Source organism: Limanda limanda, chromosome 16 (genome assembly GCF_963576545.1).
Source record: "Limanda limanda chromosome 16, fLimLim1.1, whole genome shotgun sequence".
In the NCBI taxonomy this organism is placed as follows: Eukaryota; Metazoa; Chordata; class Actinopteri; order Pleuronectiformes; family Pleuronectidae; genus Limanda; species Limanda limanda.
In genome coordinates, this window is record NC_083651.1 from 19,170,907 (window position 1) to 19,188,731 (window position 17,825).

The window sequence follows — 17,825 nt, forward strand, 5'->3', positions numbered from 1 at the left end:
AGTGTAATGAAAGGAAAAATTAAATAAACTAAACTGCAGATTTGATATTGTGGAGTTTTTGTTTCAGCACCAGCCGCCTGTGGGTTCAGGACCTCGGAGAGCTCCCAGCCAACCTGAGACAAGAGAGAGCTGTGGTTTCTCTATAACATACAATTGACCTGTATTCGTAATACATCCGTTATTATTATATTATTATACTGTTTTAATTAGATAACGTCCTAATTTATTGCAATGTTTTTTATACATATATATTATGTGTTTTTGTCTTTTCTACCAATTGTGGATGCTGTTTTCATGCAGCTCTGCGCAATTTGAGGGTATGAGACTGATCTATGTTCTAATAATAACGTGTATTATTATTATAATGTAGGTGATATTGGCTCAGCCTCAGTCAATTATTGGATGTCTATGCAATTACCAAAGATGCACTGTCGTTTGTACAGTTACATTCACAAGTCAACTATAAGGCCATGAAATTAAGAAAAACAAAGAGTTGAAAATCCAGGAACATAATGTGGATTGTTGTACATCATTTTGCAACATGTAGTCAACTTCAAGACATGACCATGTCAACATGGATCCACAATAATATCCATGAGAACAGCCGGCTCTGTCTGATCTCTCCTCTGTGCATCCACTCAGCCTTAATCCTCCACCAGGCTGCTGCAGCCCTTGAGCAGTAATAGCCAGATGTTTTTTCTTGAAGAGCCAGAGTAAGAGCTGTGTGCATGGGCCTACTATAGATGCTGGATTTTTGAGCCTGTGACATGGGCCAATAGCGCCATCTCGTGGCGTAACGTCTCTTCTTGTGGAACAGTGGAGCCCTCAAAACCAGATGAATTCTGTAGTCTGGTCAATGTTTGCAAATGAGGTTAAGTCTATCCTCAGGTGCGATGGTCGTCATGGGAAAAGGCACAGCAGATTATAATGGTTTAATCATTTTACAAATTCATTATATATAATTTTAGAGCTTTATTTACAGTCACATAAAATTGGTCTGGTCATAATTTTTACTTCCACTCTAAACCTGATGCTATTTATTTAAAGAAAAAATGCTCAGAAATGTAAATTAAATCAATTTTTTATCTATTATACCTTTAATCCATTAACGTTCACTACTGCAAGCGATATCAACCTGTTTAATATTTAATACACTGGTGTCTGGCTGTGCAGTACACTGTAACTTCCCTGAGTCACATGACTTCTAATCTCCAGTGACATTATAAGCTTTTCTTTTCCTTTCACTTGTTATGTAACAATGTTCTGACTGAGGCAGATAAGTTTGAAGCTTTAATACAGCACATGTTTAAAAGTAAGTGAGGTCCTAGTCTAAGTTGGGTTTTCGTAGTTTATTATGAGTGATTGGTCAGTTATGAATGATTTTATATGTATAGAATTATATTTATTTCTTGTGAATTCAATATATTGAGGAATTAAAGAATCCATGATCCTGGGGAATTTGGGGCCAAATGGCAAAAAAACAAAACAACAACAAAACATTATATTGCAAAAAGGAACATATTCTTCTCATAGAATAGATTTTATCTACATTTAATCTTCTTTTATCCATACTACAGCCTCCTCCGTGCGCAGCAGCATCTGTGCCTTTAAGAGCATCTCTCTCAGCATCCTCCTCCTCTGTCACGGACGCGCACACATCGGCTCAACATTACAGAGATACAGCTTTAGCTTTCAGCCCTCACCCAATCCCACCGATACATCACAGCAGCACAAGATTACACCCATCTACGTTATTTCTCCACTGGACATTGATGCATCTGCATCCACCGTCGCCGTAGCGGTCCGTCCGATCGTTATTCTCCCGTGTTTCCTCTCCTTCTCCCGCATCCTACAGACCGATCCAACGCTCCAAGATGGCTGAGTTGAATTTGGGGAAGGGGCTGACTGCGGGGAAAGTGGCCAGCAACGTGCAGAAAAAGCTAACCCGAGCCCAGGAGAAGGTAGGAGCTGCTGGTTTACATGTTAACGCACAGGGATGGAGGAGGAAGAGGAGGAGGAGGAGGAGGAGGAAGTGCAGGCCCACAGGCTGTGAGGCAGCGGTGGTGCCGCATCCTCCAGCGACCGAAGGCGCAGTGTCGCATCACGACGTTATAATAATAATAAGAGCATGGATGGTGTGTTCTGGGGATGAGGGAGTGTGAATTAAAACACATCCCCCTCTTCAGCCAATGTCATGCAGCGGACATTGCTCTTAATGTAATGAGATAGAACCTGTTCGGCCTGCTCACTCCTCAGCCTGGTGACTAGTGGGGTTCAGGCTGATACTGGAGTTGAGGGTCGTCACGCAGATGGTGGCTGACTGCAGACTCTCTTGCATTTGTACAAGCACCACAGTGATGTGGACATAGACTGTATATGGATATGGAACACGCACGCTGCGGTGTGTGCAAGTGGTAAATAAGGGGCCACGTCTGCGCGTGCACGCACCTGCGGGTTGTGCGCTGAATGTGTGTGGGGGGGGGGGGGGGGGCGCTGCGTGTCCATCTACACGCAGCGTGCACCGTTGGACTTAAGAGAACCAACAGGAAAGATTATGAAGCCAGTATGTACGTTAAATATATATGAATGCGTCAGGAAGAGGACGTTGTGCTGTAGCTGTGGCGTATTTCTGACATTATTTGTCTATTTATATTTAAAAATAAGATACGATCATTCTTTATTGGTCCCACTGGTACAGCAGCAAAGAGGACAAGTCCAACAATAGAGTAATCAGTCAAGTAATACAAAGTTAACAGGCAATGTAAAGGCAATGAAAATATAAAAGAAGGTCTGGAATATAATTAATATACAGTGTGAACAGAATAAATATAGTGTGAGATTATATACAGTGAAATGTGTTGCCTGTTAGCCAGACAGAAATTAATATTGTACATTAAGTGAGTTACAGCTGAGTGAGTTTAAAGTGCAGGCCAGAGTGTGTGATCTATAACTTTGAACAAATATGTCTATTTGTACCCAAACCCCATTTCTCTCATTGTCAAACATTTCACTTTTCTATCTATAATCATATTCATACTTAATCTTGAGATGTAGAGAACAGGTGAAGTGAAGAAAGACAAACGGGTCTATCTCCCTTTTTTAGAAAGCATCAAAAGCTTTACCTTTTTGTATATCATCAAGTTAAAAAACCTAGTGAAATCATTTGCTGCTGTTGCTCTCGGTGCTTTCACTAATACAATTATCTGTTTGACGGACAGGTTCTCCAGAAGCTTGGCAAAGCCGATGAGACCAAAGACGTTGCCTTCGAGGAGGGAGTTATCAACTTCGGCAAACAATATGTGAGTGAGCCATGTTGCATGGCCGAGTTATTGTGCTCCCAAATCTACTTTGACTGTTACTTCTACTGCACCTTATGTTTCCACATCAGACTATATCAAGAGAGGGTAAAAGGTCGCTGCATCTCAGAATGACTCTACACCAGAGTTTTTAGACAAATATATAGTGTCAACCATTAGTGGGATGTAAATTACTTTGTTTTGTGACACCTTTAACTTGTACTACACTACATCCACTACAAAGCATAGCCTTTGGCTTTGGACTGAATCCAGTTCAGTAATCAGTAACAGTTGTGGAACCGGTCCATTGATCCAATCAGAGCGGGCAGGTGACATTAGACCTAGCCTCCTGCGTCCCAGTATCACGTGTGAAGAAAAGTGTTTTCAGTAACAGCCTCGGCAGTATTCTTTATTGATAACAGTTAATGATGCAGTAGACACTTCTATTAGGTAACAGCCAATACCCAAGTTTATTCAAAAGCAAATTACTTTAAGTTAATGTGGTACTTTTACATGAGTGCCTTTTTGATTATTTATTTGTACTTTTACTGAGGTAAAATAGTTGAGTACTTCCACTTGTCTCGATAGGTTTGAATTTGATGAGACTGAAGCATTTTCTGGCTCAACAGGCTTTTAACGTCTTTACTTCTCTACTCGCCCTCTCTTTGACCCTCATGTTTTGTGTTTCACCCACAGACCGAAGGCAGCAAACTGCAGAGGGACCTCAGGGCGTACCTGGATGCTGTGAAAGGTAAAACAAGCACACACACACACACACAAACCCATGCAAAGTTACACTGATGAACACACTCATGCATTTAAGCCACTCACACACAGTCATGGATGTGCAAATACCTACTGACCAGTCGGTGTGTTTGTCCTCAGCCATGCATGAGTCCTCCAATAACCTGCAGTCCTGTCTGGCTGATATGTACGAGCCGGAGTGGCAAGGCAAGAACGAGGTGGATTCCATTGTGGAGGTCAGAAACATTTTGATAAACATGTTTTAAAGAGAGGAATCGTCTGCATGAGTTTGTGAGAGAGGATTTAAAAAGTGTGCGTGGGCGTGAATGGCTCATTATAAACTTATGTTTCCCAGCAGCTCTTCCTTGTTATTGTGAGTGTGCCTGTTTAGAAGAATGCATCTCTCCTTCGACTTCATCATGCTTGCTCTGGAAATCACATTTGGATCGATGGTGCTTTTAAACAGTAAAGGGGTTCAGTTTATTCTAATTTTAGATACGAGACCATCAAGCCGAGACATATAGCAACGGAGCAACTGGAATTAACTCTGATGGAGAGATGGAAAAGTTTGATTGTGCGTGCTGTTGTTAATCCACGCTGCAGGACTGTGATGTGTTGTGGACGGATTACCACCAGAAGTTGGTCGATAATGCCCTCATCTCCATGGATACGTACCTGGGCCAGTTCCCTGACATTAAGGTGAGCTGGCTGATCAAAGCGACATGTTGTTACCTCACCTGCAAAGTGTGAGCATCACGTGTTCATGCAGTGAGCCTTTCACACAATTTTCTTGTTTTATTGAATTGTGGATATGAAAGGAAAAGTAGACGTTATAAAGAAAACGTTGATTGAATCTCTTATTTTTCCAACAAGCACATTTGTTCATTGGTTGCCTGGAGGCTAACAAAGACAAGGTTATTTATTATGCGTGGAAACTGCACTGCAGATAAGAGGCAATAAATAACACTGATTCTTATTCTCCCTTTTCTCTTCTACTATTTTCTTCTCTTCCATTCAGGCGCGTATTGCTAAGAGAGACAGGAAACTGGTGGATTACGACAGCGCCAGGCACAACTATTCAGCCACACACAAGGCCAAGAAAAAGGACGGGGGCATTAAAATCACCAAGGTAACGCAGATGCACCGCGGCTTCGATGATTGCTATAATCACACTCGAACAATTTATTGTTTCAGCCATTTGAGACGGTTAATCATTCGAGTCTGTTCCCTCCCCCAGCCTGCAACTTTGTTGGAGAGGGCCACTCCAGGTTGGGCTCAGGGAATCCTGTCTGCACACAACGTGGCCCAGAGCAGTCTGTCCAGGGGCCAGGTACACAACCAGCTTCCTGTACCTCTACAACGTCTGCTGACTGTGAATCATAACGGGTGGCTAGTTTGGAGAAGTTTTATGGAAATTAATGTCAGGAAATGTGATGTTCTCTGTGTGTGCTTTTGTGTTTCAGGCTGAGGAAGAGTTGGAGAGAGCCCAGAAGGTATTTGAGGAAATTAATATTGACTTGCAAGAGGAGTTACCTTCACTCTGGAACAGGTGTGTATCAGTGTGTGTGTGTGTGTGTGCAAACGGATGCTGATTTTCCTGTTGATGGAAAGACGCTATAATTACATTTCACCGACATCCGCGCCACATTTACCCTCACAGGATATTGAACCAAGTCAAGCCAGTAATGCGGTCAATACTGAATCTCCCTCTCTCCCTCCCTGTCTCTGTCTTTTACTCTCCCTGTCTCCGTCTCTAGTCGTGTTGGGTTTTACATCAGCACCTTCCAGAGTTTGTCCGGTTTCGAGGAGAAGTTTCACAAGGAAATGAGCCGGGTGAGATGCGTTGACATGGACCTCCCCAGTGGTGCTGAACTCAGATAGAGAGCAGAACAAACAAACTGACGCAGACTATCAGATAACACTTGATGGAAAAATTTTGACTGTGCCAGTGACTACATTAGCAGGGGCTGCAATTCTTGCTGCCCTTGAACATCATATGCTAAGTCCGCTATAGCTCTTTTCTTATTTTTAGCCCAGCAAATGAAAATGTAGGACTTGGGGCTTTAAGTGAGTGCACTGAGATTATTCACTGAAATGCTGCCTTAGCTGGAAAGTTGTAATACTGTCCCTCTGCAGAGTTTGGACATGATGATGCAAAGAAACCTGACAGCGCACGGACAATGTGATGAAACTAATGACTTGAAAGATTCTTCATTCAGTGAAAGCTAAAGCAGTGCCCATTCTAAACCTGCCTGTTTGTAATGGGCCGTTTGCTTGAGCCATGGTGTTGCTGGAAGCAGCTTTTTCTTCCTGGAACTGTAAAAGTGACAGGCAGTAATGAGCAGTGGAGAGTAAAGACCTGCTGCAGGAGTCAGTCCACAGAACCAAGAGGCTGCTGCACAAACAGCTGTCCACCTGTTTATTCAACTAGAATAAAACTGCCTCAGGCACTTAGCAACACACATGCCAAGTGTGAACTTGATAAAAATACATGTTTCTCGAGATATGTGAGCCACATACAGACAGACTGATAAAGATGTTGCATCACAATTCAAGGTTTTGAGAGAATCATATGGTAAAATGACTCCAATGCTTCTCTTTCCCTTCCCTGCAGTTGGATCAGGATATGTATGATGTCTTGGTGGATTTGGAGAAAACAGACACAACCAGGTTAGTGAGCAAAAATCCATCAATCAAAATCTCTCACAGCAATACTTCAATAATAATAATTCAATGAATCAACGTGGTTGCTCTTCTTGAAGAAAATACTTGCAGGATGTCTCCTTCTGCGCAAAATACATCTTCTTGAGAAATGTTTGCAAATATGTGAAACACAGAGAGACAAAACTCACTATGCCCAGATCAGATCTGGTATTAACATCCATCCTGAGACATCTGATCACAAGTCAGCAACGTTAAGTTCACACCTAGCATAAAGCTTTATACTCAAATAATCATACACGTCATTTGTGCCTGAGTAAAAAATATTATCTTGTTTTTACCCAGTTTGAGTTTACACATGTGTGATAACATGTGTTTTTGTAGTCAGAGTCTGAATGAATGTTGCCAAGAGGAAGCATCTTACCAATTTAAGAAAAGTATTAGTATGTGGGTGATATTAGGGTGGATGCTACAAACAAGTCAACATATGGACTCTGAAGAGGTAAAAGTGCCTTTAAACTTTAGACCACCCTGAAAGTATCCGACCAAAAAGCGCAGATAACTTGTGATCAGATCACTCAGGATTAATGTTAATACCAGGTCAGGGTCATAATCTCCATCACAAGTAAGAGCTGGAAAAAGAAAATTGGGTGATTTAAAAAAAAAAGAAAAAAAAGAAATACCTCTCTTTGATACAATACTCTTTATTGTCTTTTTTGAACTTTGAAAAATAAGATGTGGTGGAATATAGCATAGTAGTGCAGTACAAGTAGTAGTAGTACCAGTAACTCTAGTACTAGTCATAGTAGTACTAGTGGTGGAGAAATGGCAGAAAATGACAATCATTAGACAAATGATGAACAAATGATCCAACTGATTATTTCACTGATTGAAATTCATACTTGATTTGTCCATGTGGAAAATATGGAACCTGTGGTCTCAAAGACCATATGTTCCAAACATTTGAATTAAGACACAGGAACAGACACACAAAGTGACATGCATTAACCTGGAGCCAACCCCTCCTTGCAGAAAGACAGTTAACCGTGGCCCCTCAACGTCAGGAGCAAATAGGAGGTAACCAGCAGCATCTGTGGTAACCATGGTGACACAACTCTTTGTCTGTCTGTCCAGCTGGATCGTCTCTCCAGCTGTATTTATGTCAGTCAGTCTGCAGGCTTGGCAGATTTGTTTCTACAGAGAACTAGTGCTTGGTTGTGCAAGTGAATTCACAGACACACTGTGTGATCGGAGAGCTGTGCCCTCAGAGCTGCAGATAAACAAGAGACGAGCAAAACTGTGCATTTGATGCTGCACCAGGCAAGACTGATACGTAATGATGGAGCCCAAATCTCAAGGTTCACAGCGTCTTATCTCCCTTTAACTGAGACTTGTTAAAATGTATGTGTACCCCCGCAATACACAGCGTTTCACCCTGAATCAAGAGGTGTCCTTCTTAGTCCTTTAGTTACCGTGACCCTGTAACACTTTGTCTCTTAAATATCAACTGGTAAACACACAGTGCTGTGTCTCATTTTTGGGTTATTCAATTGTAGGCACTGTGGCAGGGCCTGTTCCAGAGGTACTGGACCCAGAAAAAATCTGTTAAAAAAAACCTTCTCACTTATCAACAATAAATATAACAATTTGCTGAGAATTTTTATTTTCTGGGCTTTTTTGTAGTACACAATGTGCTAATTTTCAAAATAGGCAAAAGGAAACATTTCCAAAATATATTCAAATTGTATTCAATGTAAACAAGGAATGACTTCAATGTGAACCTTACTGAGAAAGAAATTGTGCACCGATGTGGGACATATAAACGTCTACTCTGTTTCAATTGTGGCCCCTTTATGGCCCCCGACTTAGAAAACTCCTAGATCTGCCACTGCCCTGGGGAAGATAGGTTAGGTAATTAAAAATAACCCACCGAGGGGCCCTTATAATGCCAGTTGATTGTTTGAGTGTCATTCATTCCTTGACAAAGGTGGACATGTAGTAACACAAGCCTGCACACAAAGCTTAGAGCCCTTTGGCCCCGGGAGTTCTGGGATCCATCATTTGCACAGTCTTAGTAATGTGGAACCTAATTTAAAATGTTCTCATTTAAAGCTATAAATGAAAACAACTGCCTTATCCAGCATTAGTTTGCCGGTTTGTTCCAATCTGTTTGCACATCTGCAGATCTGGGACGGCTTCATGTAGGACGTGCTCTGTATGAAAGCGAATGCCTCTCATCACTGCTCGCTTGTGAGGATTTACAGGAGGCACACACTTGCATGGGATGGGAGTGATGGCGGGATGCGAGAGGCTCACTTTTCTTGCATGATAGATGACAACTGTCCACTTGAACTTCTCTACAGCATGCCATGTAACTTCTCTCTTGTCATGTTCTAGCGTCTAGCCGCTCCCTCTAACCTTTGCTGCCCTCCTCTCTCACGTCATCATTCGCCATCCACCTCACTGTCTCTGTAATCTGTCCGTATTGTCTTTTTGTCCTCCCTATCTCAAACTCTCTCATTCACTCAGTGGCAAAGAACCATCTAACCACACTCTCAGGCCAGGAGGACCTCCCCCGATCCCAAAATCTCCTTCCAAGGTAAATACACACACACACACACACACACACACACACAAACTTTGAAGCTTTCTCTATCCAGATGTGTGAGAGTCTTGCCACTGAAGGATGTCTCTCAAACTGGTGATGGCTGCATGTCATGTAGGAGCCATCTCTATGATTATAACTTTTCTACTTGAGTAGAAGTGAGTCAGAACTTGCCTTTTTAAATATACTTAAAAGTAAAAGTAATTACTGAGTGGAAAGCCTATTCCCTTAAACAACACTCCATCATCATGTCGGAGTCTCAGCGGTGGCGTTTCTACTGCAGCAAGGGCACTTTGCTCATCTTTGAAGGAGGCAGCTCTGATTGGATCAGAGGAGCAATTCCCCTCGCGCTGATTACTTTATAGGAAATACAAAAAACTGTGAACGTGAAATGAAATGCATTGTAAAAATGTAGTGGAGTAGAAAGTAGAGGCATTTGTGGTTCTGCAGCTACAGTACAGTACTTCATTAAATTCCACCACTGGGATTACATCTCTATCACTGGTGATGGCTGCATGTCACCTTTATACAGTTGTTTATACCTTTTTCTTCTATGACAATTCAAAACATATCCTGAAAAAAATCTAGGTCTGAATTATTTCTGTCAACATTTGTAATTCATTCTGATCGATTTCCAGTAATTAATTTGAATTGTTTGAAATTGGATTATTAAAGAACCCTTTTTAAACAAGTTTTCTATAACAAACAGCTGATTTAACCATGTTGTTCGGTTTTGCTAAATCTCATATTCATTCTTTATCCTCATTTCTCTGTCCTAGCTAAGGCCAGCAATGCCTCCTCCACCCAAGTTGACCCCGTCCATTGAGATGAAGACAGAGAACATCATCAACCTGTTTGACGCTGCAGCTGCTCCTGATATCAGTGTCACCTCCCCTACAGAGGTCAGTGACACACTGTGGAGTAGACCTTTAACGTTCCCCTCTTCTGTGCAGCTCAGAACCTGCTCCTCCTCCTAGTTCTCCCTTTTCTTTCCCCTGTCACGTCTGTTGTACCCAATCAGCCAATGAGCGCTCCTATCCCTGTTGTTGTCAGTTTGACGGTCCTGCAGTGAGCAGCCTGTTGGACATGGACCTGGACTCTCTCAGTGCGGCAACCGAAGCCTCAGTGGTCAAACAGGTGGATGAGTCATGGCATGAATGTATATAGTCGAAGAGACACTTCACTGCAAGAAATGCCAATCTTTCACAAGAGATTTTATGTTGTATTCCGACAGTCTTTAAGCTCATTTCATAGTATTTAAGTACAAATTAACTTGTAATGTGTGGGTGTTCCACTGCAATATGATATAATCCAGTTAAAACAAGTTTGACAAATGAAAACGTATATGGTTCAATTTTCTCTTCAGAAACAGTGCCAGTTGCTAGAGCAGTTATTTGACTTTAAATATACTGAAATAAGCTTCTGGAGTCTGGATACAAAATTAAAATCCCTTGGTGGGTTTGGCATAGAGTGAGGTGTCAGCTGCTCTGCTTCTTCTGTCTGATTTTCCAAACTAAAGGCGGATGATGGCATGATGATCTGTAGAAACCTGCTTCTAGAGACCACTTCTTCCTGATTCTTCAGCACAATCCACAGATCACTCATGGCATGAACTGTTGACTGATAGTAGCCTGACTAACTCTGAAGAGTTAATTGGTTTTGTTTTAGAGTTTTATCACATATTTTCTGAATAATTCAGGCTTAACAACTGCCCACGACCAAACAGGGAGCAAGTAGCTGTGGAAATAAAAAGCTGGAACATCTAAACAAGATATATTTTCTCTGGAGTTAGTAGAAAACAAGCAAGATACTGAACATATTTATTTTAATCAAATCACTGTATTATTCATTCACTAACCTTAAGTGTTCCTCTGAGTCAGCAGAGATAACGTCGGTTATAAGGCAGCAGTATGTACAAATAGCCTGAGACACTTAACCAAGGGCAAAATCATACTGTGTCTGTGAGTCACCACTGTTCCTTAAGCTTATTGCTGTGTGCACAAGAAAATCATAATTTGAAATTATGTTGTTTTCTTTGCACTGCACCCCTGCTGTTAGGTAATGATCATCTCAAACCAGAGACACTACTTTACCTGGCTGGTGGGAACGATGCTAATTTTGAATAAATTAGCTTTTGTGCAGTAAACACATGACAGAATCTACTTCTTTGTGTTTCTAGTTTCTATAATTTGCTCTTCTTCTTCTACTTCTTCTTCGTCTTCTTTCAAATAGTACTGTTCTGTACTTTAGTGCCTGTTCTCTAGTTCTGCTGAAGATCTCCTGCTATGGGCTTATAGGTTAACAGCATGGGACCTACACTGGAAATGTTTTATTGAATGCAACGGGCATAAGCAAAAAACTAAACAAAACAAAAGACTTTATGTAAGAGTTTCATTCTGTTTACTCATCCTGTTGCCTCCTCTGTTTTCCACAGCCTGCAAACTGGGACTCATGGGTAAGTTAATCACCGTCATCCTACAACACGCGCAGAAATTACAATGCACAATTACCATTATGATCATCATCTTTATCGGCATCTTTTTATTTGTATTCATTGTCATTGTTTGCATTTACTACTTATGTATATAGCAATTATACAAGCCCCAGTCTCATGATGCTTGCTGCTATATAAGTCCTGCACTACACATGCAGGACAATCTGCGCTGGGACTTCTATAATGGTTATTTCTGTACATTCATGATTCTGTACTTTCCTTATATCATTTGTCCGTCCCAAATCTGTTTGTGCGTTGTCTTTGTGTGTGCAGTGCTTCATGTGATGACACCAAACACTGAAGAGATTGTCGTACAGCACAAATAGATGTTGGAAATCTAGTCAATTCATTTTCAAATGGACATTTTACACAGTTGCAGTTTTTATATAAAATATATAAATTATGTCCCATATGCAGTGTTCTCTTCTTCTTTTGTACATATGCAGGATATGCAGTAACATATTAAATAATGTAGATCCAAGGCCTATAAAAGACAAGACACTAGATTCAAATCAAAGTTTATCCACATACAATTAACCATGAACTTAAATTTAAAATTTGCAATGTGTAAAATGATTTGTGAGTGAATTGGCCCCGTTTTGTTCTGCTCCCCCTTGTATCCCTGTGTGTTCACATGCCACAGCATGTGACACACAGGGAACAACTGTTCTGAGAGTCGAGTGAAGTTGCTCATTTTTTGCAGCAGATGGCTTGCTCGAAACAAGACTGGAGACTTAGTGGGCAACTTCACAAAGCCTTGCTTGCAACTTTGCATTCCGATTATGACGTGACTTTTTGTTTTGTTCGCTGTAAGAGGGACGTGTCTCAACAATCATACAGTCCTGCTGTATCAGAGCTTGAGGCAAAGCAGTGATCGCTGCGAAAGGCTCCGACACTTCTACTCTTACAAAGCTTCCTTCCTCTTTCTCCATCTGAACATAGCCGTGGGAATAGAAACCATGCTTGCAAACCCCACACAGAAGATCCAACATCTATCTTCTGATGGAAAAGGCTGAATATTGTTTTCCTTTCTTGCCTTCTACTGCCACCTTACCTTATCTTCATTTGTCTTTTGATTTAACCTGATCCTGCTCTGTAAGGGCTTATCAATCTTCTTGGCTCTTGCTCTTTGATGCTGATGATGATAATGATGATGGTGACCCACAGTGTCCATGGCATCTTTCATGATCTCCCTTTCCCCATGATCGCAAAAAAAATGAGTTGAATCGAAATAATGATTGAAGCAGACCCCTCAAACCCTCTTTCATGTTTCAACAACTTAAAAGACCATTCGAATGCTTTTTCAGCTTTTAGCCGTTTTTACATCAACGCCAACCATTTTCAAATGGCTGTAAAATGGCACTTAGGCTCAGCAGTGTTTTGAAAGAAATGCTAATGTCCTACTAACATGCTCGCAATAACATTGTGATTAGGTATGATTAGGTAAGATGATTAAAAGGATCACTGTCTTCATGATCACACAACAAACAGTTAAGCCTGATGTTCGTGTAATTTCATGAGAATTTCGTGGAATTTGGACCTGATGATGGAAAAGATAAATGATCAACTGAGTTATGATGAATTTCTGCAGCAACTTCGTTAGCATGTAATTACTATTACAATTGCAAAATTGTGAACAACCAAAACCCAGGGGACAAGTAAAATAAGCAGAAATAATCCTCTGGTCCTGGCCTAATTGCAACCAGAGTCAGAATAAATGGTAAAATATATGGAATGGAATATATAGTAAGCATAATAAAAAGCAAACAAAATTTTAAGTTCAGGGGGCTTAAGCATTTAAATGTCCTTTAATGTTTGAACTCCTTACCTGACATGTTGGTAGTACCCCCAGTCACCCCTCTAGAGCCCTCCCAATGTCCATATTAATTTCCCCCTGCCCATCAAAAACATTTGACTGATTTACAAACATCTTATAATACCCGTAAGGTGAAATATCTCTTATAACTTCTGATTCCTTGAATCCTGACCCTTGTCCCTCAGTCTGAGGACAGGGCTGACGAGGAAGAGGAGACCCAGAAGCACTATGACCCTGTGGCTGCTGCTGCAGAGGCCTGGGGGGATGAAGGTGCGCCCCCTGTCCGCTATGACCCCATAGCAGCGGCCACAGAGGGCTGGGGGGATGACGGGATCCCACCGGCTCCCTGTGAGCCTGTGGCTGAGGCTCAGGAGGGATGGGAGGAGGATGAGAGCCAGTCGGTTCATTCCGACCACGTGGCTGAAGCCCAGGAGGGCCTGGACGATGAAGAGAGCCAGCCTGTCACAGAGGTGCCTGCTGACAATGATGAAACACCTGCAGCCGAGGCTCCAGCTGACACTGTAGAGGAAGAGGCAACCTCAGCTGCCACCTCCCCAGTTGCCACCTCCCCAGCTGACACCACCCCAGTTGCCACCTCCCCAGTTGCCGCTAACCCAGCGGCCTCCACGTTGGAGAATGAAGAGGGTCAGGTAACCAAGGAGAGAAAAAAAAGGAGAGATGCATCTGGACGAAAAATGGTGGATGCATCGACTCTTGAGAAGGAGGTTTGAGTATGGGAAAGAAACAGATGATAGAGAGAGAGAAATTGTGAATGACAAGTGGAAAGAGGGATAAATCCCGAGATGGAAAGAGTTAGGATGCATCTGGGGCAGCAGCGTGGATGCATCAACTGTGACCGAGAGGGCGAGTTGAAAATAATTTGATGAGGGTAAGAAATAGAAACATCTGCGTCTCAGTGCACTTAAATCTCTGCTAATCACAAGTCTACGCACATAGCATCCACGTGCAAAAGCTTTATCTTTATGACTGTGCAATAATATCAAACCTTGCTTTATTAACTATGACTTTGCTGTTTAGGCTCTGCTGCTTGTCGTGTTGTCTGTCTATGTCCTGTCTCTATGTTCTTCTTTCCACATCCTTTTTCAGAACCTTTATGTGTCTCATTCTCTAAACTTTCTCTGTTATTCCTCTTTGCCTCTGCTCCCAGGATGAGTCTGCAGAAGCTCCTGCAGCAACGGCAGACAAAGAAGAAGAAGAAGCAGTGGTAGAAGAGGTAAAGGCAATAATCTCTGTTAAAGTCTAGATAATATAACCTCAAAGGCAAATATTTAACATGTAGTCTCAACTCTTAACATCTTTCATTACCCATAAATGGGTAATGGGAACTGTAAATAGATGCGGTGTATTTTACAGGTTATTATCAGGTCATTTCATTTTCAGTCCTAATTATCCATAGTTAAATTAAGAGTTTTTTATGCCCCTGCCTGTGCCAGTGACAACCAGTTGCCACAGTCTGTCCGTCCCTGTATCGTAAACATGGGTTCTCAAGAATACTGTGAGGGAACTTCCCCAAATTTGATGCAATTGTTCACTTGGACTCAAGAGTGATGATTAGAATCTGGAGATCGAAGGTCTAGGTCACTGTGACCTCAGGAAACCCTCCTTTGCCTTGTGAATGTGTTATCTTAAGAACACCTCAGTAAAAATATTTTCACTTAGACAAATGGATTCAATAATTCGATTTGGGTGGTTGAAGATCAAAGTTCAACATCACTGTGGCCTCACAAAATATATTTTGACCTCTTGAACATCAAATTTTGACCAGCTCTCTCTAGGAAGAATTAATTGATTAGATTTCAGTGGTCAAATGTATGAAGACCGAAACTTCACTGTAGGTGGAGGCAAATGACCACAAGGCAGTCTTTCTTGTTTTCTACAGAAAAGCCTCCAAGAATGAGAAAACAATATTTGTGTCGAAAAGCACTTCAAGGACTTTCAAAACACAAGCGCGTGTATATATAAAGTCTGCTTGCAGAGTTTCTCCGTCATCTTTTAAAATGTTTTTAAAGATGAAGAAGTGTTACAGTGTGAACAATGTGTCAGTATATTTAGCCTCTTTTTATTGAACAGACACCTGCAGTAGAGGCAGAATCAACAGAAGCCGCAACAGAAGCAGCGACTGAAGCTGCAGCAGCAGCAGCAGCAGCACCAGAAGAAGCAGCAGCAGCACCACCAGCACCAGCAGCAGCAGCAGCAGAAGCCGCACCAGCAGCCGCACCAGCAGCTGCACCAACACCAGCAGCCGCACCAGCAGCTGCACCAACACCAGCAGCCGCACCAGCAGCAGCAGCAGCAGCAGAGCCTGCAGACATGCCTCCTGGATTTTTGTTCAAGGTAAATAATGATAGAATACTGAAAATGATACAAATGTGCTGAGCATCTATTCAGCCCCAATAGATCTTGTACACATGGTGATATTTAATGTTCTCATTTATGTGATCACAGGTGGAGGTGATGCATGATTACGGAGCCAACGACACAGACGAGCTGGAGATGAAGGCTGGAGACGTGGTGCTAGTGATCACCTTTGACAACCCTGATGAACAGGTATACACACACACACAAACACACACACACACACACAAACACATGCTCATGCACACAGGCAGGCTCTGTTACATTGCAGTGACAATGAGTTGATGTTTGCACGTCTGTGCTCTTAGGACGACGGCTGGCTGATGGGAATGAAGCAGGACGACTGGCAGCAGAACAAAGAAAACTCCACTACAGGAGTATTCCCCGAAAACTTCACCCAGAGGCTGTGAAGGAGAGGGACCAAAACGTCATTCCAGCTTCTTTATTTTTGTCTCCCCTCCCCCTTCCCTCTATCCTCCATATCTTCTATTGCCCTGATACTGTATCTTTACTAGGACTTTGGCCATAAGAAGCAGAGCTGTCAGAGCTGAAATCATGCATTTCTAAGGTCTGCTACACTGTGCTAAAAGCGGATCGCGCAATTTCCGGGGATTTCTGCCAACACTTAGAAATTACTGATTTGCGTAGTCATTTCACAGGTGCCAGTCGGTCCCGCTGGCATTGACGAGAGAATCCTGATCACACAGGTTTGATGCAGAGACCTCTGCAATGACTACTGTTAAAATTCAAATAATTCTGATGCTTCATGTTTTAGTCATGTCTCGTCATAAACTCTCCAAGGCATAGTCCACCACCATCACTGAGAAAATGTCTTTTGAGACATGCTTTTTGTTCATCTGATATTGAGAGCCATGGAGAAATGTAGGAAATTGTTAAGACAATGTCAAGTGTAGCAGAGGATGCCCTACACACACTCAAACACACACATTTATTAACAGGATATATCTGTTTCATAAAGATCGGGGGTAGTAATTACTACGACCAGGCTTGAGAGGACACTGACACACTCCTATTCATGTCTTAAATTCCTCTCTAGCAAAAAGACCATTGAGCACACTAGGTGCCAAAGTCTAATCAACTAAACTGCACATGTTTAATGAGTCCTGACGTTCTCAGTCTGGTGATCACACTCCCGACACAATGCCATTTGGACACTTCCAACTAATCCCTTACTCCTACTTTAATTATTGACTTGTGAATCATGGGCCCTTGGTTGTTGTATTAGTTTAGATTCGATGGTGGTATAGGTAGAGTGAAGCTGTTTGTAAAAATCCTAACTAAATTCTTATGCAGTTAACGGGTCATCAGACACCAGCCTTGTTAAGGTGACTGCAGGAACTCAGTCTGAAAATCAAACAGAAACACAAGTCTCAGAGATCTACAGAGCAGAAAACATGACTGGTGAAAATCATTTATGTAATTAACAGGTTTTCGACAGTCGTGAGTTGAGAGATTCCAAATATGCATAAGTCGAGCTCGCAAAAAAAAAGAAGCCGATAAACGACACCAACGAGGAGCATGAGAAGCTGCTACTGGTTGTATAATATTCAGGCAGATACAGTTACACCCGAATACTAATCGATATGCGATAGGTGAGGTAGCCTCATTCGTTTAGAAAAAGACAATGTGCCGAAAAACAATTCCTTCTTTTTGCATAGAGACTACTTAGCTCACATGCAGATGACTCCGAATATGCACCAGAGCAACTTCTTTTATTTTTGTATGCTGCCGAGCAACGATTACATATAGCCTAATGTAACTATGTCGACATTATTGCCAACTGAGGATGTTACGGAGTGTTTTTGTACTTCT

General features: G+C 41.9%; 1 protein-coding gene across 1 annotated transcript; it reads left to right on the plus strand.

The window, feature by feature from the left end:
- The first annotated feature begins 1,874 nt into the window (after nucleotides 1-1,874).
- On the plus strand, nucleotides 1,875-16,402 carry LOC133021887 (myc box-dependent-interacting protein 1). The gene is made up of 22 exons (XM_061088891.1): nucleotides 1,875-1,961; nucleotides 3,219-3,299; nucleotides 3,993-4,047; nucleotides 4,182-4,276; nucleotides 4,644-4,739; nucleotides 5,059-5,169; nucleotides 5,278-5,370; nucleotides 5,504-5,589; nucleotides 5,798-5,873; nucleotides 6,655-6,710; nucleotides 7,734-7,778; nucleotides 9,231-9,300; nucleotides 10,086-10,208; nucleotides 10,360-10,443; nucleotides 11,741-11,761; nucleotides 13,802-14,176; nucleotides 14,252-14,266; nucleotides 14,785-14,850; nucleotides 15,708-15,749; nucleotides 15,939-15,971; nucleotides 16,083-16,184; nucleotides 16,301-16,402. The coding sequence occupies exons 1-22, from the start codon at nucleotides 1,875-1,877 to the stop codon at nucleotides 16,400-16,402; spliced, it is 1,914 nt and encodes a 637-aa protein (XP_060944874.1).
- Nucleotides 16,403-17,825: the final 1,423 nt, after the last annotated feature.